Below are 23,314 nucleotides of genomic sequence, written 5' to 3'. Positions count from 1 at the left end.
CACGTATCGTAGTACAAGCATCTCGGTGTTTGCATCGAGCATGACATTCTGCTAGATCACTCTGTTAGATGCTAGCTGCGAAGATATAATCTAGCATCTGTTGATCGAGGTTGAAGGGTGCTTGTTTCGTCACTAGACTTGCTATCAAGGACAATGTAGTGTTCAGGAGCTGCAGCCATTTTTAGTATATTGTCCAAATGCGCATTGTCGGCCTCTGTTACCGAGGCCGATTTGAATCATTTGGACAAAACCCCAAAAATAGATTTCTATTTAAGCTAAAGCGTTTGAGAATTTAGTAGTATACTTATGAGAAAAAAATATTCAGTATAGTATATATAATACAATTTTTGTTTTTAATATTTTTATAAATATATTATTTAAATTATACAAACTATTTTTATATTAGATAGAAATATATTTTTAATATATCGTTGAAATGATTCAAATCGGCCTTGATATAATTGTAAAGTTATAAAATACTGTTTTATTAGATGTTTTTCAATGGAGGTGATAAGATAGATACTCGGATCAGATAGATAGATAGATATCCAGAAGGTCAATGCACTAATTCTCCACAATCCACCCACGCACAAGGCTGAGAAACCACCACATTTTCCCACCCACCCTCATCTCAGCCTTCCCTCCCCCAAAATGCCCCCCCTCCCCCTCCTCCTCCTCCTCCAAAAACCATGTCCCGGCTCCTCACCTTCCTAAAGATCTCTCCCTCCCCCCTGCCCTCAATTCTCAAACCCTCATCTCTCTTCAAAAAGAAACACTCCCGCAAAATCTCCACCTCATCTCCCACATCCACACCCACATCCTCCCGCATCCCTCCCTTCCTCAAAGAATTCACCTACTGGTCCCTCATCATCGCCTCCTGGATCCCCGCATCCATCTTCTTCCAAGATCACATCGCCGAGCTGCACATCATCAATGGCGCTTCTATGTATCCGTTTCTGAATACAGGGTATAATGAGAGTTTGACGCGCGATGTATGTTTAGTAGACAAGAGGAGGAAGGGAAGAGATTTGGAGAGAGGAATGCTCGTTTCTTTTAGGCAGGTTTTATTTTTCCTCCTCTCTATTTTTCTACATTGATTGTGAAACGTTTCATCATCCATTATTTTATTTAAACACAAGATGCAAGATCCAAAATATAATGCCCAAGCTAATTTTCCTCCCTCCCCAATACAGATCCCCCTACCACCCCGAAACTCTAGCAATAAAACGCATCATCGCGCTCCCAGGTGACCGCGTCTATACTCACGCCCCCTATCCCTACCCCTATGCCGATATACCTGCAGGCCACGTCTGGGTCGAGGGCGATAATGCCGATTCGAGGAAAACTTTAGATAGTAATCATTACGGACCGATTGCGATAAATTTGATTACTGGAAAACTGACGCATGTGCTTTGGCCTTGGAGGAGTAGGGGAAGAGTTAGGTGGGAGCAGTGGAAGGGGAGGACGAAGGTGGTGAAGGGGTGGAATGGTGGAGCCTGATCTACTATCCGGATATGGTTGAGAAGCTTGATATTGGTTGGATGATTGATCTGGTGTTCTTCCAATGGGTCTTGTGGTGATACGGGCTCTTGATTTGTATCACCAATCGAAGGATGGATAAAGTATGAAAGCGGATTTCAATTGACTTCTAATACTATCTAAGCCGGACCTAGTAATTATCAATCTAGGAAACCATCTATCTATTCATTCTTTTTTCCCTCCTCTACCTCCGGTTTCTTATCCGCAGCTACCCCCATAGCACTTAACGCCTTTTCGATCTTTCTATACGCAAACGAGAAGCCTGGGTAAAGGAATGGTCTCAGATCATATCGATTGTCATCGGGTGAATATTGCTCAGCATGATAACTCGGTGTAAGGGTAGTCATCTTATGACGATTAGTAGAATAGCACCAAAAGAACCATCTAGTCTTTTCATAAATCTCTTTTGGGGAGAGGATATGACCCCATTCATGCAAAAGTTTGGTCCACATTCCATATGGTCCTAACTTATCCACTTTGCGAAGACGACCGTAGATTGATAACTCGTTGTAGCTCATACCCATGTCAGCTTCATCACTCTGTACGTAATCCTCGGTAATAGGTTCGAGTTCAGCAGTTGGTGGAGCGTCGATAAAGTCTTGGAGGAGCGGCATTTCAAATTCTGTACTGGCCCAGAGAATGAATCTTTTCAAATCCGTTTTGGAAATGGCGCCAATGGGATTGATATCTGCACTACTACAATCGTATTTTGTGAAGTAACCTCTGAGTGATTCATCGACATTTGCAGATCCTAGGACTAATAAGGATCCGGGCTTTGTTCTTCCACGGACAGTAGGTAAGAGCTGGGCAAAGAGATAAGCTAAAACCATGCGAAGTCTAGCTTGGATGTTTTGCAATGCCAAGTTCGATGCCGGTGTTCCTCCATACATCTTGTACTTCGGCGTGTAACTGGTAACGGTTGTGAACAGTGTGGTGACCGCTGAAACAACAGTGTCAATGTTGAAATCAAGATGGTAACTACCAATCGTTTCACCTAAATGCTTGGCGCGACCTCGTGTCTCTGCTGAGGAATTTTCAGATCCCATATAAGCAGTATGGAAGATGCGATTGGCAATATCCTGTGCGCTGGATGGACGCCATGTACTGTCTTCCTCTTCTCCAGCGATTCTGAGCAGATCTTCAATAACCTGAGGGTTATCGCCTTTCTCAATTGCTGCATAGACGATCCGACACATCGAATGAACTATGACTGAAGTAGCACAACTATCGATCCCTCCAGATAGTGGCACAAAATATCCCGCCTGACGAGATCGGCGAAGGTAATCCCATAAGAAACAAGCTGGACCAAGCGCAATCTCTTCCTCAGGAACATGATATTTGATTGGAATTTCCTTGGTAGGTTGCACCAAAGGATTCACGTCTTCAGCATCACTCGAAAGGCTCATACCAGCTTCGATTCTTTCGTATGCCGCTGTTTCCCTCGATTGCATGGCACGGGATCTGAAGGTTCTATATGCCCTCACCTCTTCTAAATCAACAGTGGCAGTCACCACCTCTACGTCGTATAAAGAGAATTGACTTGCTTGAGCGACAACTTTACCATTGACAACAATCATGGCGGATCCATCATAGTAAAGGCGATCTCCATCGCAACCCTGCTGATTGGCATATAAATATATGCCTCCGGCCTTCAAAGTAGCTTCCTTGATAAGTTCAAGACGAATGTTTAGCTTCCGAAGCTCATGATGGCTGCCACTGCTGTTGGTAAAGATCTCAACACCATCCAATGACATATTTATATGTGGTGCCCTTGGCGTGAATAACTCCTCGCAAGTCTCAGCACCAAAGCAAGAATCGTAAGTACTGATAACAGCATCTCCAATCGGAACTTTATGTTGTCCCGTTACTTTCGTGATTAGTCTTGGCAAATAGTACTGCTCAACGATCCTCTCTCCTTTCCATGGTGTGAACCATCTCTGCTCACGATAATTCCCATCAGAAGCCAACGAGAGCTTAGGTCGAATGAGTAATATCTATTCCTTCATCAGTTTCAGCTCATTATCAAGAAGATATCCAACAGCTCACTGACCTTAGAGTTATAAACAATAATTCTACAATTATAGTTTACATTTTTATGGCGAACTGGCATTCCTATATCAAGTAGAATTTCCTGACACTCCTCATGAGCAATGATTTGGGCCAGAGACTCCCACGAATGCAATTCTGTATCTGATTCCAGACTACTATGAATTAGCTCAAATTCAATTCTTCAAAAGCGCCTTCAAAAGTCCAGATGGCAAGTCCGATAACCAGGAAGTTTCGATCTCTGAATTCAATTTGAACATTCAAAGCATTCAAACCGTTCAAGTCATTACCAAACCCAAACCCACAATGCTCATCCCATTCCCCTCAAAACTTCTTTCCCAATACCAAAACAAAGCACTTACAAATGATCCTGACATCCATATCCCGTAACCTCCAATTCCGGGCCAACCCTCAAGGACGCCCCCGCCTTCTTCGCCCGTCGAATACTTTCAATAATGCGCTTTTGATTGCCGTCAAAATCCAGCGCCCACTGATTAAGATTGCATGTTGCGAGGGTTGCAAGATGACCCATCGTCACGAACTTTCTGCGATGAGAAAATGGCGTGTTGTTGTGCTGGATTATACTGCGGGTGAAGTATCGCCGAGTGTGTAGATGTATAATACAATAGAACCTGGTTGTACCTATATCAAAAATTCAACCTGTTTGTATCGGTGGGTTAGACTAAGGTTATCAATACCTAGTACGTTTAGTTTGACATATGACTAAATTAGTGTTACACGTGATTATTTTAGCTTCGAATACCTAGTCTAGTATCTTTCCAAAAAATTATTCAAGTTTTATTGAAAAGTTATATAATATCCATATTAGTGATCTACATCGTATAAAAAAAATACTCTATCGATACTAGTAAATGGGATACGATTTTTAATAGTAGGAGCGGAGCTATTATGTAATTAATCAATGAATTTTCTATCTAATCTTATTAGTTTAAGATGATTTACACTTTAGAACTATATTTTATTATAGTAATCATAAGTAGTTGAGAATAATCATAGTATTCGTACCTACTAGATAGGTATCTATAGATTAGATATCAATTTCCTTATTTCTTATATTCAAATATAAAGAAATACCTATAAATACAAGCCCCCCTCCCTCCCTACTCTTCGTTCGCTAACCTTATAGCAAGCACCAGGTAAGATTTAACCATACGTACCTACCTAGTACCTAGGTAGCTAACACCATACTGAATAAATCAATCATCTTAACCAAAACAAACAATCCAAGAGAGAAAAACAAAAATATAAATAATATTGTCTTACTAATTACTCGCGATGTAATGAAGACGCGATGTAATGAAGAAGATCTAGAAGAAAGAGTAGGTAGGTAAAAGATTGCCTAGTATATATATATTTGGAGGTTAGATTACTGGGAGAGCTAGGGATTGGAGTAAGTATTTGTTAATTTGTTACCAGAGATACCTATATAGTATGCAACTCTGAGTTGGAAATCTTACACATATACACATATACACATATACACATATACACATATACACATAATACACATATACACATATACACATATACACATATACACATATACACATATACACATATACACATATACACATATACACATATACATATACATACATATACATACATATACACATATACATACATATACACATATACATACATATATACATACAAACATACAAATTCCTCATCCTTACCTACCTACCGAGCCTACCTAGATACTCAGATAAACATACAATTTCACATTTCGATTCCAAAAAATGCGAAATTCAATATATACATAATTCCATTTTACAATACAATACACTACACTACCTAGGTATACTATATATACCTAGATAGGTATACCTGGATATCTATACCCACTACTCACTATGCACCATGCACTATGCACTTCCTCCAATCATTCCTCCAACCATTCATCTATTCATAACAATTTCTCACTCAAACCATCTCGTCTCATCCATATCACACTCTATCACCCACCTCCATATCTCATCTCATCCCGCCATTCGTTAACTTTCGTGAAAACAAACTCGTACAATCTATAAGCACATCGCATTGCATTGCATTGCATCGCATCCCATCCTAACCCGCCGTATCGTATCACATCATCAATCCATACACCCTCGCAAAACCAACAAATTGTCAACTATCCCATCCCATCCCATCCCATCCCACAAATGAGAAGAAAAAGAAACCCAAAGAACCCCCAAACCAACCCAATCCGCAAAATTTGCATCCCATAACCAGAAATGAAAAACACTCTAAGCACCATACCTCCCACCAAAAGAAGAGATCAAAGTAAAAGCTAAAAGCCCCCTCACCTAAGGACCCAAAATATCCCTCACAATACACAAAATCCCATTGTCAGGACAAACCTTCTCCCTCACCAATCCCTTAGTCACCGGCCCCGTCGGTCCTCCCACATACTTCCAGAAGCCAAAGAATTTACTCTGTCTCTTATCATCCTCAGGATACTGAGCATCCCCCCATTTTCCCAAATACTCCATCGCTTGTATTGGACTATCCTCACTTGCTTTTGAGAATTCCTTCGTCGTAGCATCGTATGTGTAGAAATACGATGAGAGAACTGGATCCCATATTGTTCCTCTCGATGTATAATCTTGGAGTAATCCGGCTGGCAAATTTAAATCCGGGATTGTATGATCATGGGTCCCCGAAATCGCATAATTAGCATGACTTCCTCTCGCAGAATAAGCAATTGGTCTCTTTCCACTCTTCTCAACCACTGAATACTTGAAAGCTTGTCCGTTTGCATGTTGCGAGTACCAGACTGTTTGAGGAGTACCGTTTACGAAACGAATCATATTATGTTCCCAATCTCCTATATGGTTACCCAACTCTTGACCAAGTACTGTATTTCCTTGGTTGTAGGCATAGAAATACATGTAGAAGACATCGACCAAACCATCTCCATGATCAGTAAGGATGACGGAACAGGAGATGGCATCTTGAGTGCGACCGGTTGTGGAAGAAGGGACAACTCCGGTTAGGAAGGTAGGGGAGGTGGTGATATCGACTGTGGATGTTAAATAGACTTCTGTGCCCCAATTGTTTAGCTGATCAATCGTCTCGAGATTGAGAGGGGATGGTAGAGTGTCCTCGGGTATCAACGAATGGTTGACATAAGGTTTAGTATTGAGGACCTGAGCGTATATATCCGAAGGAAAATACATTTCTGATTGATCTAACCAGACGAGTGGTGCTAATGAACCCACATGTTAGTGGATACTGTGATTATATGAATGTCTGATATACTGAATGAAACTTCTTACCATAATCAAATACATATGAAGGTAGAGTAGTATTAGGCAAAGCAGCTCCATTACCAAATCTGAACATTGCCAACCCCAAGCATGTCAACATATGCTGCTGTTGGTACAACATTGTAATTAATAGAGCAATTGCTATAAGCTTTGCAGACACAAGTTAGCTGTCTGAGTTCAACTTCAAATTCTATCCTGATATTGATTTTAACCCCACCAAGCTTGTATGAGCCGAGGAGAATTATAAGAGGGGAAAGTCCGTCACAAATCACAAGAGCCAACATACCTCCAACCATATCGCAGCCCCAGGAAGCCTTTTCCTCGTAACATATCTGGACCATCCACAAAGCCATTGAACAGCCAAAGCATCAGCGTCTACTACCTCGGCACCTACGCCACTGGCGAGGCCCTTCTCCTCGTCCATCCTATCGGTCGATTTCTCCACGGCCATAATGTCCGTGGCTGATTCCAAGAAACAAGTTTAAATGCAGGCTTCAAGAATCCTATGTCCCACCTCGTATAGTATAATTTTCGACCGTTTCGTAGAATGGTTTATTCGAATCCCAACAGGCCCGTCAACATTGATGCGCAGCGTAAGCGCAGAGAATCAAATCCGACCTCAATCAACTATTTCGAGTCCCGAGTTCCTGGCCTACCACACAATTTCTCGCAAGACCAATTCAGATCTTCTCGCAATGCAATTTCTCACAACAGATATCATGTAAAATCTTCGGAATCCAGTTCGTTGGCGTACAGGTATCGACGTCTCTTCTTCCCCTTACTTGTCTTAACTCTTCGAATCAATAAAATCCGCAGCTTCCCTACGCCCCGCGCTTCCTCTCTAAATACCAACTCCCGTCGCACCAAATAGGTATCGTGCCTATGAAAGTACCGTAAAGAAGGAGATCATGCAGAGCCCGCTCGTGCACATATAATCATCTACTCAATGACTGAATCATGCATTCACTGCGTCCGTCAAGAATACCTTCCAACTGAGTCAATGGCCGTACCGGAGGGTAGGAAACCGGTCAGGGTCGGTCTGTTGGTTGGAAAGCTTAAAAGGTAGGGTTATACACGATGGAATCTGCTCGTATATATTCAAGTCATCTGTAACAGTACAAAGAGACCATACAACCATAGTTTTGTTCGTGGACATTAATAAGAAGTACACCTGGGCACACCACGCAGTAGATGGGATCTGCCAAAACTGCCCAGGTGGTGGCTGATAAGTGGCTGATAAGGTTTCAATGCAATCAACTTCCCCAATTGGTCTCAGCTTTCTTACATACATCATCTTACACTAACATTTCCTCGGCAGTTTCCACTCCGCAAAGCGCCACATGGGGATCGGACTGCTAGCCGATTGGTTGGCTCTTCTATTTATATTTCGGTCATTCATCCATCAATCATCCCAGCCATGAACCGATTTACAACCCATGGTTTCTTGAATTGACATCTGACAAGGAGCTTTGATAATGTCTCTTGATCCATTTTATCATACGCTCCCGAGCAGTCATTTTAAGTTTCGCAGGTTTCAGACTTTATATGGCATAAGCGTCACAAGTGATATCTAATGATTGCGTGAGTATGAAAAAAGGACAATAGCTTATAAACTAACTAGATAAGTAGGTAAACGAATGATATGCGCCATCCATGCCTTTCCCCTGAATCCTTATTCCATCCCACTCCCGAGTCTCCCAAGTAAGTAGGTAGGTCTTAAAATACCTATTCATCCATCAATCCCTTGCCATCCCTTAGCTTCTTAACCTGGTTTAATCCTATACACCCATACAAAAGAGACGTTCATCTTTCTTCATCCATACACCTCTTACACCTACTGCCAACGCAGTGGCGAGCCAATAACAGGTGTGGTGATGTTCAAGATTACCTAGTACATAAATTACTTCCCCATGCTTGACTCCATTGCCCCTCCCACCTATCCCCACTTCTCTCATCATTAAATTGTACTATTCATTCCCTCAGGACCTAATTACCGATTCCTGTCCTCCTCCCCTCTTCTAGGACTTCTACTGCTCGATTGAGAGGCTAGACTCCCGCTCAACAAATTCATAGAGCTATCAACCAACATACTCCTCCAACTTTCTCCTCGTCTACTAGGTCTGCCAGCGCGAGTTGGTGTCGGAGGAGAAATTCCTCGTTCTAGATCTCCTTCAATCTCGTCTTCAAGATTGCGGGAGATGGGCAGTGCAGACGAGGAGGCAGTATTTACAGTTTCTGCTGCTTGAGCTTGTATATCGTCATCACTGTCATCATCATGATACGCTTCATAGCGTGGAGAAGAAGGTGATCCTCGAGCGAGGGAACGAACGACATCGCCTTTACAGATAGGACATGTCCGGCGGCGAGTAGTTAACCAGGGTGTTCTAAAGAGAAAATTGTCAATAAATTGTAGACGATGAGAGTGAAGAAAAGGGCACGTACATGCAATCCACGTGAAATTCATGGCCGCAAGGTAAACTCATGACTTGACTGACACCATCCACATATTCCTCTAAACAAACCACACACTCTATTTGCTTACCCATATATTTCTTCCATTGACTAGGTGATCCAACGTTCTTCTCGTGCTCATTAGGCTGAGGTGCCGTGAGTAGTGGTACTTGTAATGGATTTGAATTGACTCGAGCAATATCTCCAGGCTCTGGAATCCCTGTTGTTGTGCGTGATCTCGGACGAGGTCTACCTGGTGTTGTATGTGATAGAAGTGGGGTGGATGCTGAAGAACTAGTTGGGGATGGAATCGTTGGAGATCGACTACCAGGCGTATTGATGGTTTGGTAAGTTCTGACAGGTAATCTTTCGACAACCGATTTCGGTGCTCTCCAACGACGTCGCCTTATTCTAGATCTCAGAAGTAGTAATGCGTAGACCACGGTCAAAGTGACAAGTGGACTAACAATTAATACTAACAAGGTGTCAAGGAATGGACTGGCTCCGCTGGTAGGTGTCAATGTAACCCAAAGACCATCTTCCTCATCCTCTTCGTCATCATCATCTTCATTCTCATCATCAATATCAACACTGCCCGTACTGCTTGATCCTGACGCGAGGAATTCAAAGTCCTCTTCATCATCACCAAAGATAGTTGTCAAAATACCCTTTGTCTTGCTACCAGATGAGCTTGACTTGTCAGTCGTCTCCTTGGCCTTGGTCTTATCCACTTCCGACGCAAGTTTAGGGGCATATTCTCCACTGCCAGGAGTAATACTTCCTCCTCGCAGTTTGGGCGCCGCTTCAGTCTCTTGTGTGGCACCACCTGAATTCTTTTTTCCTGCCTTTGTCGGCTGCGGCGATTGATTTTTTGCCTGATCTGCATCAAACTTCCCGTCCGTCTTTGCAATACCTGTTTTCGAGTTCTTGCTATCAGATGACCCTACCAAATCTGGATCACGCCAATCCTGTACACCAATCACAAAATCATCACCTGATGCAGGCTTATTTCCACCTTTGCTAGTTTGCTGTGATTTTTTATCAGCATCCGCCTTTTCTTGACCTGTGAGTTTGGCGGTTGATATTTTTTTCGTGCCAGCGTTATCATCATCCTTCCAATCGTCAACAAGAACCCAATCAAGTTGACCGCTGCTCGGCGGCCGACTACTATCCTTTACCGAACTTCGTCCACCAGTTCCATAGAACAACGATTTGAACCACCCTGGCTTCTGCGTTTCGATTATTGTGGTTTCGCCTTTCACTTTTGTAGACTCCTTCTTAGTCGTCTTCTTCAGATTTGTTCGACCCGCCTTCGTAGCTTTGGGTGTAGCTGTAGTGGCTGTAAATGCGGGCTGAGATTCCTTCGTCTTCTTCTTTTTGGTAACTTTCTTGGCCTTGTCATTCTTTTGGACTTTCAATGTCGCCTTTCCACTTTCATCCAGTGCATCTTCCATAAAGGTGCCGGGGCCTATGAGTGAAGAGAGTAGATGAGCCGTAGTACGCGATGTAAAGATAGCTGGAATAGTGACATTTGATGTGTCACCTCGAGCATACATCTGAATTAGTGGTCCGCCACTTTTGTCATCACCAACAATCAGAGCAATACCACCCCTACGCTGTACCCATTTCACTTTTTCCAAAAATCCACAGCCTCCACGACTCAATAGTACAACCTTGCCAGCTATTTCCGCACCTTCCTGTATAGATTGAATATCTGCATGATTTGCCTTGAGATCTTTGGGTTGCTGGTCCATATGTTTTGATACTGCTGATCCAGATAGTGGGTGGTGAAGGTAATCGTCGGTACCATCATCAGCCGAAGGCTCTCCAGCATTATGTTTGCCTTTTAAAAAACTACTCGACGTGCCATCGATGAAGGCTTTATCGTCATCATTTGCCCTTTTATTTGTTTTCGATTTGCTTGCAGTCGTCGCAGATTTATCGTCTCCAGATTTGGCTCCTTCTGCCGCGCCAGACTTTGCAAAATTATCGACCCAACCTGGCACATCACTACATCCTAATTCGCCTTCAGCCCCAGAGGCAACAGGACCTTGTCGTATGCTATCATCCCCAAATCCACTTCCTATCCATAACTGACCCTTTAATCCTTCGTTGGGAAGTAAAGGTCCAAAGGCAGCAGGCCTTGCTAGGAAAGCAGTCGTGTTATCATTCGTAAGAGTTATAATCGCATTGGGAGGGAAGAGCGAAAATGGAGTTCGGAAGGAGAATAACGATTGTATTCCGGATTTTGGAGTAGTGGCAGTAGCAGATACATTCTGCGGTGAATGAGAGGACCGCAGAGATAAAAATGTGAGAAAGAAAGTAGTAAGGAGAAAAGCAGCAATGATCACGATTCTTGGAGGTCGCATGATGGGTATCGTAATATTTTTGAATTTCAAAAGCTTAAATAACTCGAAAGCGCCGACATACAACACCTTCAGCTCTTCAGCTGGATCTTGGACAAGCTTGATCGCATCCGACTTGACGGAAAAGGACCTGTGTAAAATACTTTTGCTGCAAAAGACTAACAAAACAAAATTGTTGCTGGGAAGGGGGCAAAACAAAGTTGGAGGTGGTGAAAGTTGTCGTGGGTTGGGATACCAGCAGCGGAATTGAGCCACAAGAAAGTTGGTAGGCGAGCGGGATGAATCAGTAAGGTTGTCTGTGACGATCACGCATTTTTAGTTCACGCAGGGCAGGGAGGGGAGGGGGTCTGTGGCTCAGGAATTCACGAGGTACGGTCCACGGGTATTACAATACGAACGACAAGCTAGGCAACAAAGAGAGAGAATGATATGGCGAGTTATAATTCTCTATTTATTCATTTATGTAAATCAATCGTTTTTGATATAACATATTATTATTTTGTTGTTATTATAAATTGAATATATTATCAGTATATACCTACCTAGTATCTAGGTATATATATATATATGTATATATCTGTGCTACCCCCTCCACCACTCTGACCCTCTAATCGCTATTGCTTATCATGCTACTCGACGACTCCTACTCTCCAACTCCTACTCTCCAACTCCTACTCTCCAACTCCAACTCCACGACTCAACTCAACAACTCGTACTTGCGACGGATATTCATTCGTACTCTCTTGCCAGCAAAGCAAGAGCCATGCCAACACAAAGAGGTGCAGCAAAGGTATGAAAACGACTCCGCACATGCACATACATCCCTAACCATCTTCGAATTCTTTGTTACACACACTGAAATGGAGTAACAAGGATGAACATCAATGAGCTCACCGGTACCAGTGAACATCGATACCCGCAACTGGGTGTCTCATTGAAATTAATGGCATCCATGTATGTCATCGATGTACCACCGGGTTAATCAAATCAACTTGATCGAAAGAGGAAATTCGTGTGGCTGTGTTCACACGATTATTACCCACTCGAGCCACCCACCGAGCCACCCACCGAGCCACCCACCGAGCCACCCACCGAGCCACCTACCGAGCCACCCCGGTACCTACCTACCGTGAATGAATTTATCGAATATTATTACAGAAAAGGAGTTTGAAGTCTACGGAGTACCTGCGCAAATTTCTAGTAGGTCGTTCATATATCTTCACATAATACACGATGTCTGGAATATCACACTCAAAGTTATTGCTATTGCCTACGTACCCACACATGCTTCTTTCTCGCTTCTATGTACCCTCAGTTCGGTCTTACCAATCAATACTTCTACATCGTTTGCGGAAGTCACTCCGAACACTTGTTGTCGAATCCTTTGAAAATTGGCCAATATCTTCCATTCCTGAATGAAGGAGATTAATGGATTCTAAAGAATGAACCCCTTTTCATTGAAAGATATACTGTGCCTTTCATGTTAGGCATTTACATTCTCTGCTTTCCAGACAGGCACTCGACAAAATTTCCAAGCCTACTTTCAATATGTCTCTGTCGTCTCCTAACCAGACTACGAGGAGAATTTTACAAGATGTTTCATTTACTGCCAACGGATTTCTCCAATCTTCCCAGATCGCAAACAGGATATTGTTTTCTCTGTATTACACACAATCTAATCGCGCGTCCTTTGGTATGTTATTAGATACATGTTGATTCGATCAACTCGTCAACTGGGCTACATTATCAAGACAATCAAGTTCATCTGCAGCAGCAACTCGTTAGCTCTGGCAGCACTTCAAAGTCAAGGCTTCAAATACCCAAGTACAGCTTTAAATTTTGATGTGGAATTCTCCCTCACAACCATTCATCGACGTGGCACTCATTACTCGGTAGTTCTAAGCAATTGTTTTCGCCACATCAAGCCCCCATCCGTGCTCGACCCTTCACTGCTCCAAAAGTCCTATATGGAAAGTTTAGACGCATCGTGAGCCGTTGAAATATCTCATCGTATCTTTCCAATGCTTTTTGTAGGGTTTCCGTTCCGTTTGTGAAGTCTGTCAGACATTCAATACCTGTTTCAATGACCTAGATTATTTGAGCCATCACTTGGCTTGACATAAACCTAGCTTTCTTCAAGTCGCAATCGTCTAGCTACGTCCATCTTAACATATCAAATTGCAAGTTTTGCCTTTGGGTGAGGACGACGTCTGCCACAATGTCATAATTTATCATCATCTTCCCGCAGTGCATATATCCCGCTGTGGCTTGATCTCCTTCCCGTCTTTAACGAACGATTGTCTTACGGTACAAAGGAGTAAAATCTGCAAACTACCCTTTTTATGCTATGAAGTCCCCGACTTCGTATGTCTGACGTATATGTTATTCTGGGCTGGGGGGGGGGAGAGTTATCCATTCGAAACCTGTTATGCTGTTGCTTTGTAGTTCGAGATCTGGAGCTCTCCCTCGGCGGTGCGGGGTTTTCTTTATTTCAAGTCGACCCCTCGGCTCTCTTTGTACATTACATTCCTCTTTCGTTGCTCATTACATTTACTTGTATGAGCATAAGGACTCAATTATTATTTTAATTCCCATTCTATACCCATTTGCATTGCCGTTCTTCATTCAATTCGTCGTCGACTCAACTAGTCATCATGAATATCAATGAGCCTCGAGATGGCGGTGGTTTCGTACTACCATTTTTCAACGACAGCAAAAGGTCGCGAAAGCCTCATGCCGGCAGAGATTCATTGAAGTCAAATCGAATTCCTCTCGTTAATTGGATACCAGATACAGTCAGTTACACAACAAAACCGCTCAAAAACGCTCATAAATGGCTTCACTTACACAATAAGACCCGAAATCATTTCGTGGCAACAATGGCAGAGTTCGCGGGAACGACCCTCTTTCTCTTATTTGCTTTCTCAGGCACCCAAGTAGCTCTGTTAGCATCGCCGGCCAATAGCTCGAACGTCGTCGGAACACCAAGCAATCCAGCTCAACTTCTTTATATATCTTTATGTTTTGGTTTCTCTCTAGCAGTTAATGCATGGGTTTTCTTCCGTATAAGCGGTGGCCTTTTTAACCCTGCGGTAAGAATCTTCACTCTGTTTCTTCCCATCCTCAATGACTCCCAGGGAATGGCATTAATAAAATATAGGTCACAATGGCATGTGTCTTGTCGGAGCTCTCCCATATTTGCGGGGTCTTCTTTTAATCTTTGCTCAAATACTCGGTGGCATAGCAGCAGCTGCTATTGTTTCTGCTCTTTTTCCTGGTCCCATAACCTTCACCACTAGTTTAGGAGGCGGCACATCGATTGTTCGAGGTCTCTTTATCGAGATGTTCCTTACTGCTGAATTAGTTTTTACGATCTTTATGCTTGCAGCTGAGAAACATAAAGGGACCTTTATTGCACCGATTGGTATAGGTCTTGCTCTATTCATTGCTGAACTTACCGGTATGTACTTTAATTCAATTCAAACATTCTGACACGCAGCCCTCGTCTCAACAAACAACTAACCATACCCCAGGCGTCTACTTCACTGGCGGATCCGTCAATCCTGCCCGTTCCTTCGGCCCTTCAGTCGTCAGCGGTCAATTCAGCGGTTACCATTGGATCTACTGGGTCGGACCTATTCTCGGCGCCATCCTCGCATCTGGCTTCTACAAATTCATCAAGATGCTCGAATACGAAACTGCAAACCCAGGTCAAGACGCAGGACGCGTTGGCGAAGTGTTTGACCCAGAAGCTCAAGCTATCAAAAATCGAGTCAGTTTCGCGAGTGAGGGGATGGTGGGTAGAGAACTTGATGAAAGTGGTGCATTTCAGGTTCATGGAAACGGAAATCATTTCAAGGCGCCACAAGAATATGGGACTAAGAGAAGACCGTTTAGTGATAGTCCTGCCCCACCTAATCCGAATGATCAATTTGCGGGGTTGAGTGAAGGGGGGATGCATGCGGATGAATTTGCTAATGGGAATGGTGTTGGTATTCATGGTGGGGAGGGATCAGTGCATAGGAATAAGAGAGATAGTGAAGGAACCCTTGTGGAAAATGGAAAGAAAGGCGTTTTGAAGGCTGGTACGGGTGCTGCGTCTGTGGGAGGTACGAATGGTAATTTGAGAGATAATACGCAGAATAATCAGAGGATTGGTCAGGAGACGGGAGCGCACGGTGAGGAGTTTTATGATAAATGAGGGGGTTGCGAGTGCAGCGTGCGAAGTGCGGTGAAATTGGTAGTTGAATGGCATGGTATGGTATGGTATGATATGGTATGGATGGGGCTTATGCGGGTGTTTCATTACATATATGTTGTAGGTTGATTATAGGGGTGTGTTATTATGTCGGCAATATATCTTGTTGATGTCTTATTTTGCAACGTTTTGGATAACATGTATTCCGTTACTGATGATTATAATGACTTTCTTTACCCTCACAATCTTTGATAAGGTTGACTTACAGTTCCAAGTAGTATGGGCAAAAATGAGTCGAATAGTTGCTAGTATACAAGTATTATGTCCTTATATATTCAAGTTGTATGTATACCCGTGGACGTGCTTGATAATATTTATAGTTTTTATTATAGTAGATAGATACTCTTATGATAGGTATTTTTCCCTCGGGTGTAATGACATATGTATGAATCTCTCTCTCTCTCTCTATTTCAACGAGTTTGAGTAAGAGTAAGATAAATTATCTAGATAGATAGATAGTTCTTGATTATATATTCCTCGTATCTTACGATGTGTATTTATATATGGATAATATTTACTAGTAAGTGAGTATATAAATCGACTCGATACTTTCTAACTTTTCTATAATTGATAATAATCAAGAACGAATACAATTACAAGAGACTTAAGTAAGTACTTTATACTTATCAATCAAGTTGATACTAATAATAAATTACAAAGATTTCATATCAAGAGAAAATGCAATAGTATGATGGAATTACATATTATTGGTTAAAAATCAGGCTTCTCTAAGATTTCCTACTATACAGTTGCTATCTTCCAACGATATCCCCAAGCTCAGCAATGTGTCTAGAATATTCCTCTATCTGGACTCCAGTCTTTCCCCTTAGACGTGCCATTATTCGTCGTGCTTCTTCCCGTGCTTCCTCCGCGGTGTAGTCCCGCTCAAGCTGTCTCTGAATTCTTTCGCTCTCGCTTCATTCTCGCTGACATCTCCGTGGTGTGTTCCCGCTCAAGTTGTTCCTTGGTTCTATCATTCTCGCTATTTACTCGCTGTTTTGCATCTTGTGTTGGTCTTCTGCGTTCGTCCTCCTTGGCATGCTCTAATCGTCTTGCATTTTCTATTTGTTTTGCAAAATCTGTCTGGCTTAAATGTCTTGCCTGGCTTGATTGTCCGGTCTGGCTCGAATGTTTTGCCTGACTTGAATGTCTTGCCTGGCTTGATTGTCCGATCTGGCTTGATTGTCTTGCCCGGCTTCTATAGCCCTCTTCCCTTCTTCCACCACTCTCTTCCAAATCAAGTAACTCACATACATATCTTCTAGCTATAATCTGGCTCGGAGATTCTTTAGGTGCGCTGGGTTGCATCCTTGTAGGTGCATTTGGGTTTTAAGTTCTTCCTGTCTTGCGCGTGCAGGCATCCCCAGATTCGTGCGTCTCGGTCCTTGTCCTTCCCAGAATTTCTCAACTTGTTTTCTTCGCTCCTTTTCTGCTTCCTCTAGCCTTTTTTTGTGAGACTTCACTGGCCAGCCCTGTGTCGCCTTCTTCCAGCAATCGATACATGGACGTCGCATGTTTTCGGCAATCCGAGCCGGGTCCCCTTCAGTGAAAGTTATCCACTTGTACTCCTCGCAATGTGCTACTTTCTTCTCCTTGGCAGTATCGCAAACAGATAGACCCATGTATCTCGTACTCTCATTTCCCATCCAACGTACATGTGCCAGTCGCTGCATCTACAACCGAGTAATTCTTGACACACATCTAGATTCGTCAGTTACTGGGTGGACTATTGGTAAAATCATTACTTACGATGTGATGTATATCACTGGACACTAAACGAAGAATTAAACTCGATAATCGCTGATATTTCTGTGTGTAATGATTGTCAGCTCACTATATGCACCAAAAGCCACAACGTAGTACACACCGAAGTTTATTCTAGATAGAACAGAATACTCACTTAGGATCAAGCACTCGATGAAAAGTACAACAAGGTACGGAGTTTGGTTTGGAGAATCGAAAGTGTGATATTTGGATAGCTATACAGTATAAGCTTATTGTGTGGACTCCAAAATCCAGATTCCCGGTACCCACCTGAAGTGTTCTGAACAATATGTGTTGTTTGAGGATTGTATGTTTGAATGCTTAAGGTATTTGGATTGTTGAGAAGGTTGAAGAGCTGGAACCGATAGAGAGAGAAAGGGCGAGGCATAAGTATGAGTTGCATAGTCAAGTAGCGACAATTCAATAGTTGAGTGGGAGTCTTACTCAAATGATGGAAAATGAAGAGATTATTCATATACATATTTGACTAACGGGAGAAATGCCCTACTCATCATTCCACATTTCTAATATACAGTCACCCCCCTTCTTATGAATCAATATATCTGACTATTATATATCTTTTCACTTGGAATTTGAAGGGCTCAGGGGGTAAGCCATATCTAGCCATCACAATTGTTGGCTTGCATTTTCCAGTCTAACAGTGATATCACATTGGCAAAAAAAGAGCAAGTTGTTATGAATATGTCATATTTTCTAAAGTCAGGCTATCTAATATTTTCAAGCATCAAATGCTTGTTTTTTCATATGTGGAATACTACTATCTTACACGTACACCTATTTTAAATCCCTCCTCTATTCATTTACAGTCCTCGCGACTCTGCTGCGCATCAGCAATATTTGTCCTGAGTTCTTCCAGATGTACTCTGAGATTCTCCACGCATCCTTGACAGACCTGATTGATTCTTTCGATTTCACGATAATATCTGTTGGTAAGATGCCGGTGGTATCGACATCGTCACAGAAATAATCTTCGCCCCAAATCGCGGCGGCAGTGCATTGCTTCTTACGATCGGTTGGGAAAATGGCCGGCTGTTGGTTAGCGGCGTGTCCCGGCCAACAGGTACCAATTTCATAAATCCAATTACACATCTAGCGTGTATTGTAATTAGCTATCGTCGGTCACTACATGTTATCCATGAAAGGAGAAAGCCACTTACGATGTATATTTTGATAGACAAAGCAATAGAATTCGAGATCGTAGATCAGATACTTACTACAGTGTATGTTAGCTTGTGATATGCCAGTATCAGAGCTCAATACATACAAGTATGCTGGATTAAGTAGAACAGAGTGTTCGCGTGATGTGGAGTGATGGAGTAATGTCGAAGGTGTTTGTGCAACGTCAAGACCGTTCTGAAATTGCGGACTGTAGAATCAGAGTATTTGGAAAGTTTAGAGTGCTGACGTAGAGAAGAGGGGTCGAATAGGATAGATCGTTGTTGTAAAACTAGATTGAGGGACAGAGTATCGACGTAGAATAGATAGTATTGAGTTATGAATTCGAGAAAGAGCTGGGTCGAGTACCTTCAGGGTTGATTTCGCTAGCGAATGTATCTCTTTTTGTCCAAATTATGTTCTGTTGTATGAAGAGAAAGTGTTGTGTAGAGAAAAAAGAGAAAAAAAACCCCCCAACTCGAGGAACCTCGAGCCTTAAGAGCAAATTGGAGAGGCAGATTCTGCGCTAAATTCTGCAATTATCAATGGTTTTATGACTGGAAATATCATTTGAAGCATGATTCATATGCCAAAAGAATATGAATATGCATCTACATTGGTATGAATCCTATTTCGAGTCACTGAGAGGGAGGGAGCTTTTGACTAATCTTACCATCTGAGGTGATTCATACGTGGAAATTCATATGGTATGACACTTCAAGCAGCAAGAAACAGTCACTTCGAGCCATACAGACGGATTTTCAATATGAATATCTGAAGGTTCATTTGTGAAGCGTAAAAATGTGGTGAGACAAATTCATATTTTCTAAAAGTCAGGCTATCTATTATTTCCATGCGTCAAACGCCACTATTCCCATCCGTGAAATCCTTCTATCCTATACGCATACATATCCTCAAATCCGCTCTCGGTCCGAACTCACTCTCTATTCCGTCAATGCTTTGATATTCTCCTCGGCTGTCTGTCCCAACTTTCCGAAATTCAATATGGCCCGTTCCTTTACTGCTTCGTCCTCATTTTCGCAGAATCTGCAATTCATAGGGATAGTCCGGAGTTCCCCTCGCTCTGCATCTGTTGGTTCTCTTTTATTGAAACAAGAGTCCCCTCGACCCGCGGCAGCTAATTCATCACATTGCGTATAGCCCCACTTGAATATACCTTGAAATGTTTCACCTTGGTGCCTAGGGGTGCAAGTAAATTTGACATAATTATGATAACACATCTAAGTTCGTTGATGTTAGTTGCTCTTCGTTCTTGACTGCCTGTAGGCGAGAGAGCCACGTACGATGAAATATGTATCGCTGAATGTTGAAACAAGTAAGTACACCTTGTAGCGGCAATTCTAGACTTGTTGCTAGATCAGATATCAGCTTGTGGTATTCTATTCTCAAACTCGATACGTACCAAGGGTTGATAATCAAAAAAGAACCAAGTGTTCGCTTAATGTAAAGTGTTGAAACAGAGCAGAAGGCAGACTCGCGAAGGATGTGTAGAGAGATTCGATGCAGGAGTTTGTTGAGAAAGGGTATTGACACAAGATAGAGAACCGAGAATAATGCGTTTTTGGTGTAGAGTAGATTATTGATGTAATTTGGTTGTTGAAACGAGATCCAGAGTTGTCAGAGTATACGTTATAGAGGCAGGAGGGTAGACCAGAGTTCTTGAGATTTGGCAGCGGAGAGATGTCCGGTGCTATCGAGAAGATATACTGTGTGAAGAAGAAAGGTTCTGGAAAAGGGGGGATTCTTGAGCCTCTTATGCACTTGGAAATAGCAAAACGTATGATTGAATATAGCATTTTCGGTCATAGAGAGGGTTTTGTGAGTACCTAGTATATACACACTTGATTTATGATTCATGTGTCAAAATGAGTGTGAGAGAACACTGTGATGGGATCAGTCATCGAGAATGAATTTATGAGTGAAATTCTCACTTGAAGTGCTGCTGATGCGTCAAGCTGGGCATGGAACAATGATTCCAGTCACTAAGCAGGAATTATGAGCATAATTTATGTAGGTATCAAAAGCATACGAAATGACACTTCCGCCGATATAGCCACCATTCTCAGTCATCGACAGGAACTTTATGGATAATGCTACTACTGAAAGACTTGATAGTACGTCAAAATAGGTACGCAATGATATTCCACGGATATGAAGGCTATCTCCAGTCACCCAACTATCAAAATGGGTATGAAATGACTGTTACATCCAAGCTTAAATGACTATTTAAAGAATCATTTACATGCCAAAATGAATATAAATGACTGTAGAAAGATGAATTATTACCTACCTTTGCGAAGAGGAAGTTCGAGTAACGACTATTCAAAGCACTATTTGTGCATCAGAATGCGACTTTCGCATTCATTACAAAGAATCACATCACACCATAAAGGAAATATCATCATGACTTTCCTTCTGACTCCTACAGCTCTTCTCCTCTGCCATCCTTTTTTGCCCGGAAGAAAAAACTCCCCTGATACAAGCACGGAAATCCATTCCATCTCGAAGCCCACCACGCAGTGCAGACAAAGAAGTATATAATAACCCCTAATAACTAGCTGTAGTTATGAACATCCAAAATGGATATATAGACGAGCTACTACATAGTCTTATGAGAAAACGAGCAATATTCTAAACTTATGCATCTGAGCGGACCAAGTCAAAAGTTCTCGGATGCCTAATCTGGAAACTTCCAAAAGATGCTTTGCAACTTCTTTGCCCTCTTTGCCCTCTTCGCGTCTCTTAAATCTTTTATACACTGCTTTCATCACATGAGAATGGAATAGTGAAAACTTCTTTTTGATTGGTCGTTATTTGCATATTAGAACCTATTATTGCTCTATTATGCGCCTACAATGCAAACAAATCTATAAACCAATACCTAGTATTTTGGCTTAATTAGAATACCTTTGAATGCTTTTAATATCCCCTTTGATATGAAACCTTTTTACATAACCTCGACCTGGTTCTCATCACTCTCACTCATGCTCTCATCTCCGCTAACTTCGGCGTTTTCACGTTCTCTCTTCTCCATGAGTGCTTGCAATTCAGCATCATCGTTCTCAGTAACCGCCTTGGGTTCCATCTTGACGATCAATCCACCTCCTGCGGCTTCGATGTTCTTTCTGATGTCCACGATTGCGGCTTCCAAAGTCGAGATACCGACGGATTTTTCCAGACATGTACTTGTGAGAACGTAGAGTGGTGGGGATACGAGCTTGACTTTAACTTGGTTATCGGCGGTGTTTCTGGCTTCAGCAGTTCTTAAAGCGGTCTTAACGGCATCAATTCCCTCATATCCAAAGCAGGTAACTTCGACATCGGCACGGACTTTTGTTGGTTGTGGTGTAAGACGTTTTCCAATATATGATTTTAATTCCTCGGCGACAACATCGTTAGGGAATTCGACATCATTCCAAGTTTCGGCGTTTCTGTTTTGACGTCAGTACTACATATATAAAATCCAGGTGGCTCGGAGTTTCCATACGTTATCGAGAGCTTGAAAGCATCAACAGCATGCCCGTATTTCTTGTTCAATGGCCAAACAATTTTCTCGTACAACTCCTCGATAGGATGCTTTGTCTTTTCGGCAACGTGGCGCATAATCGAATGAACCATTTTACCCTTATTGTATCGTTCCTCGCATCTTACAATATCTTCAGGTGACACTCTTCGTTTGGAAAGATCGATATAACCTGCAATTGACCAGATCAGCCTTCCGCCACAAAATAACATTCAACAATTTTCTGCATACCCTTCTCCTTGTCGACTCTGAGAACAACGACAACCTCATTACGTCCAACACGAATAAGTTTTTGGATACTTCTAATACGACGTCTAGATAATTCGGAGAGGAGAATCATGCCATCGATGTTATCGTATTCGAGGAGCTTGACATAAGCACCCATTTCTGCGATCTGCGAAGCTGGAGATTAGCATTTACCCTATCCCTTCGAGTGCGCCTCTGATTCCATACCTGCTTGACATTCACCATGACGAAGCTATCGATCTCGGGGTATTTTTCTTCATAGAAACGGCAGTTTGTGAGAGACATGATTGCGATTGTTGCGCGGCTGAGCGCGAGGTGAAAATTTGAAGGATTTTGTTTGGCTTCGTCGCCGAATATGAGAAGCTTCTTTAGATGTCAGATCCGATGTTGTGAATTATGTAGATATTGTTATTCTTTGTACAAATTCAAATTCGTGATAGATTTCTCCCCAAGTTGACAAGGCTCTAAGGTTGAAAGAGTCACAATCTTTCGGTCGGGGATTTGGAGAGGGGCCGGTGGTGGTGGGATGGTCTCGCTAAGTAAAAAAAAGAGTTGGACACTTTTGATTGGTGCGATGACGTCTAAGTATCGAATGTCTTACATAACCTTGTTGGATTTACCTGAAGCTTCA

The 23,314-nt window shown here is 42.3% G+C and overlaps 10 protein-coding genes across 10 annotated transcripts; 3 read left to right on the top strand and 7 right to left on the bottom strand.

Moving 5' to 3' along the window:
- Positions 1 to 689: 689 nt before the first annotated feature.
- Positions 690 to 1,500, top strand: EAF02_011387 (uncharacterized protein; the record flags this gene model as incomplete). Its single annotated transcript, XM_038907434.1, has 2 exons — positions 690 to 1,057; positions 1,194 to 1,500. The coding sequence occupies 2 exons, from the start codon at positions 690 to 692 to the stop codon at positions 1,498 to 1,500; spliced, it is 675 nt and encodes a 224-aa protein (XP_038752914.1).
- A 200-nt stretch (positions 1,501 to 1,700) lies between these two features.
- EAF02_011386 (uncharacterized protein) lies at positions 1,701 to 4,117 on the bottom strand (the record flags this gene model as incomplete). The annotated part of the gene is made up of 3 exons (XM_038907433.1): positions 1,701 to 3,533; positions 3,590 to 3,740; positions 3,948 to 4,117. The coding sequence occupies 3 exons, from the start codon at positions 4,115 to 4,117 to the stop codon at positions 1,701 to 1,703; spliced, it is 2,154 nt and encodes a 717-aa protein (XP_038752913.1).
- A 1,798-nt stretch (positions 4,118 to 5,915) lies between these two features.
- Positions 5,916 to 7,329, bottom strand: EAF02_011385 (uncharacterized protein; the record flags this gene model as incomplete). Its single annotated transcript, XM_038907432.1, has 3 exons — positions 5,916 to 6,817; positions 6,888 to 7,026; positions 7,165 to 7,329. The coding sequence occupies 3 exons, from the start codon at positions 7,327 to 7,329 to the stop codon at positions 5,916 to 5,918; spliced, it is 1,206 nt and encodes a 401-aa protein (XP_038752912.1).
- A 1,539-nt stretch (positions 7,330 to 8,868) lies between these two features.
- Positions 8,869 to 11,698, bottom strand: EAF02_011384 (uncharacterized protein; the record flags this gene model as incomplete). The annotated part of the gene is made up of 2 exons (XM_038907431.1): positions 8,869 to 9,262; positions 9,321 to 11,698. The coding sequence occupies 2 exons, from the start codon at positions 11,696 to 11,698 to the stop codon at positions 8,869 to 8,871; spliced, it is 2,772 nt and encodes a 923-aa protein (XP_038752911.1).
- Positions 11,699 to 12,321: 623 nt separating this feature from the next.
- On the top strand, positions 12,322 to 12,677 carry EAF02_011383 (uncharacterized protein; the record flags this gene model as incomplete). Its single annotated transcript, XM_038907430.1, has 2 exons — positions 12,322 to 12,485; positions 12,569 to 12,677. The coding sequence occupies 2 exons, from the start codon at positions 12,322 to 12,324 to the stop codon at positions 12,675 to 12,677; spliced, it is 273 nt and encodes a 90-aa protein (XP_038752910.1).
- A 1,672-nt stretch (positions 12,678 to 14,349) lies between these two features.
- EAF02_011382 (uncharacterized protein) lies at positions 14,350 to 15,896 on the top strand (the record flags this gene model as incomplete). Its single annotated transcript, XM_038907429.1, has 3 exons — positions 14,350 to 14,758; positions 14,856 to 15,155; positions 15,229 to 15,896. 3 exons carry the CDS (start codon positions 14,350 to 14,352, stop codon positions 15,894 to 15,896), a joined length of 1,377 nt encoding a protein of 458 aa, XP_038752909.1.
- Positions 15,897 to 16,838: 942 nt separating this feature from the next.
- EAF02_011381 (uncharacterized protein) lies at positions 16,839 to 17,261 on the bottom strand (the record flags this gene model as incomplete). Its single annotated transcript, XM_038907428.1, has 1 exon — positions 16,839 to 17,261. One exon carries the CDS (start codon positions 17,259 to 17,261, stop codon positions 16,839 to 16,841), a length of 423 nt encoding a protein of 140 aa, XP_038752908.1.
- Positions 17,262 to 18,445: 1,184 nt separating this feature from the next.
- EAF02_011380 (uncharacterized protein) lies at positions 18,446 to 19,406 on the bottom strand. Its single transcript, XM_038907427.1, has 3 exons — positions 19,003 to 19,406; positions 18,896 to 18,951; positions 18,446 to 18,827 (listed from the first exon to the last, which is right to left on the bottom strand). Exon 3 carries the CDS (start codon positions 18,825 to 18,827, stop codon positions 18,531 to 18,533), a length of 297 nt encoding a protein of 98 aa, XP_038752907.1. The 5' UTR covers positions 18,896 to 18,951; positions 19,003 to 19,406; the 3' UTR covers positions 18,446 to 18,530.
- Positions 19,407 to 19,837: 431 nt separating this feature from the next.
- EAF02_011379 (uncharacterized protein) lies at positions 19,838 to 20,118 on the bottom strand (the record flags this gene model as incomplete). The annotated part of the gene is given in 2 exon segments (XM_038907426.1): positions 19,838 to 20,059; positions 20,071 to 20,118. 2 exon segments carry the CDS (start codon positions 20,116 to 20,118, stop codon positions 19,838 to 19,840), a joined length of 270 nt encoding a protein of 89 aa, XP_038752906.1.
- A 1,579-nt stretch (positions 20,119 to 21,697) lies between these two features.
- On the bottom strand, positions 21,698 to 23,177 carry EAF02_011378 (uncharacterized protein). The gene is made up of 4 exons (XM_038907425.1): positions 22,891 to 23,177; positions 22,669 to 22,831; positions 22,402 to 22,609; positions 21,698 to 22,345 (listed from the first exon to the last, which is right to left on the bottom strand). The coding sequence occupies exons 1-4, from the start codon at positions 22,966 to 22,968 to the stop codon at positions 21,862 to 21,864; spliced, it is 933 nt and encodes a 310-aa protein (XP_038752905.1). The 5' UTR covers positions 22,969 to 23,177; the 3' UTR covers positions 21,698 to 21,861.
- Between the last annotated feature and the right edge of the window lie 137 nt (positions 23,178 to 23,314).

The sequence above is a fragment of the Botrytis sinoallii genome, assembly GCF_014898435.1.
Source record: "Botrytis sinoallii strain Bc 23 chromosome Unknown BSIN_031, whole genome shotgun sequence".
NCBI classification, from domain to species: Eukaryota; Fungi; Ascomycota; class Leotiomycetes; order Helotiales; family Sclerotiniaceae; genus Botrytis; species Botrytis sinoallii.
The sequence above is the reverse complement of the archived record's forward strand: the minus strand, read 5'-3'. Positions and strand labels throughout refer to the sequence as shown.

Excerpts from the sequence above, each read along its gene's own strand:
- EAF02_011380 (XM_038907427.1), bottom strand. The coding sequence starts at position 18,827 with ATGTGTAATTGGATTTATGAAATTGGTACCTGTTGGCCGGGACACGCC.
- EAF02_011378 (XM_038907425.1), bottom strand. The coding sequence starts at position 22,968 with ATGTCTCTCACAAACTGCCGTTTCTATGAAGAAAAATACCCCGAGATC. Across the intron at positions 22,610-22,668 it reads CAGAGTCGACAAGGAGAAGG|GTTATATCGATCTTTCCAAA; the intron begins GTATGCAGAAAA and ends GGTCAATTGCAG. Across the intron at positions 22,346-22,401 it reads GCTTTCAAGCTCTCGATAAC|AAACGCCGAAACTTGGAATG; the intron begins GTATGGAAACTC and ends ACGTCAAAACAG.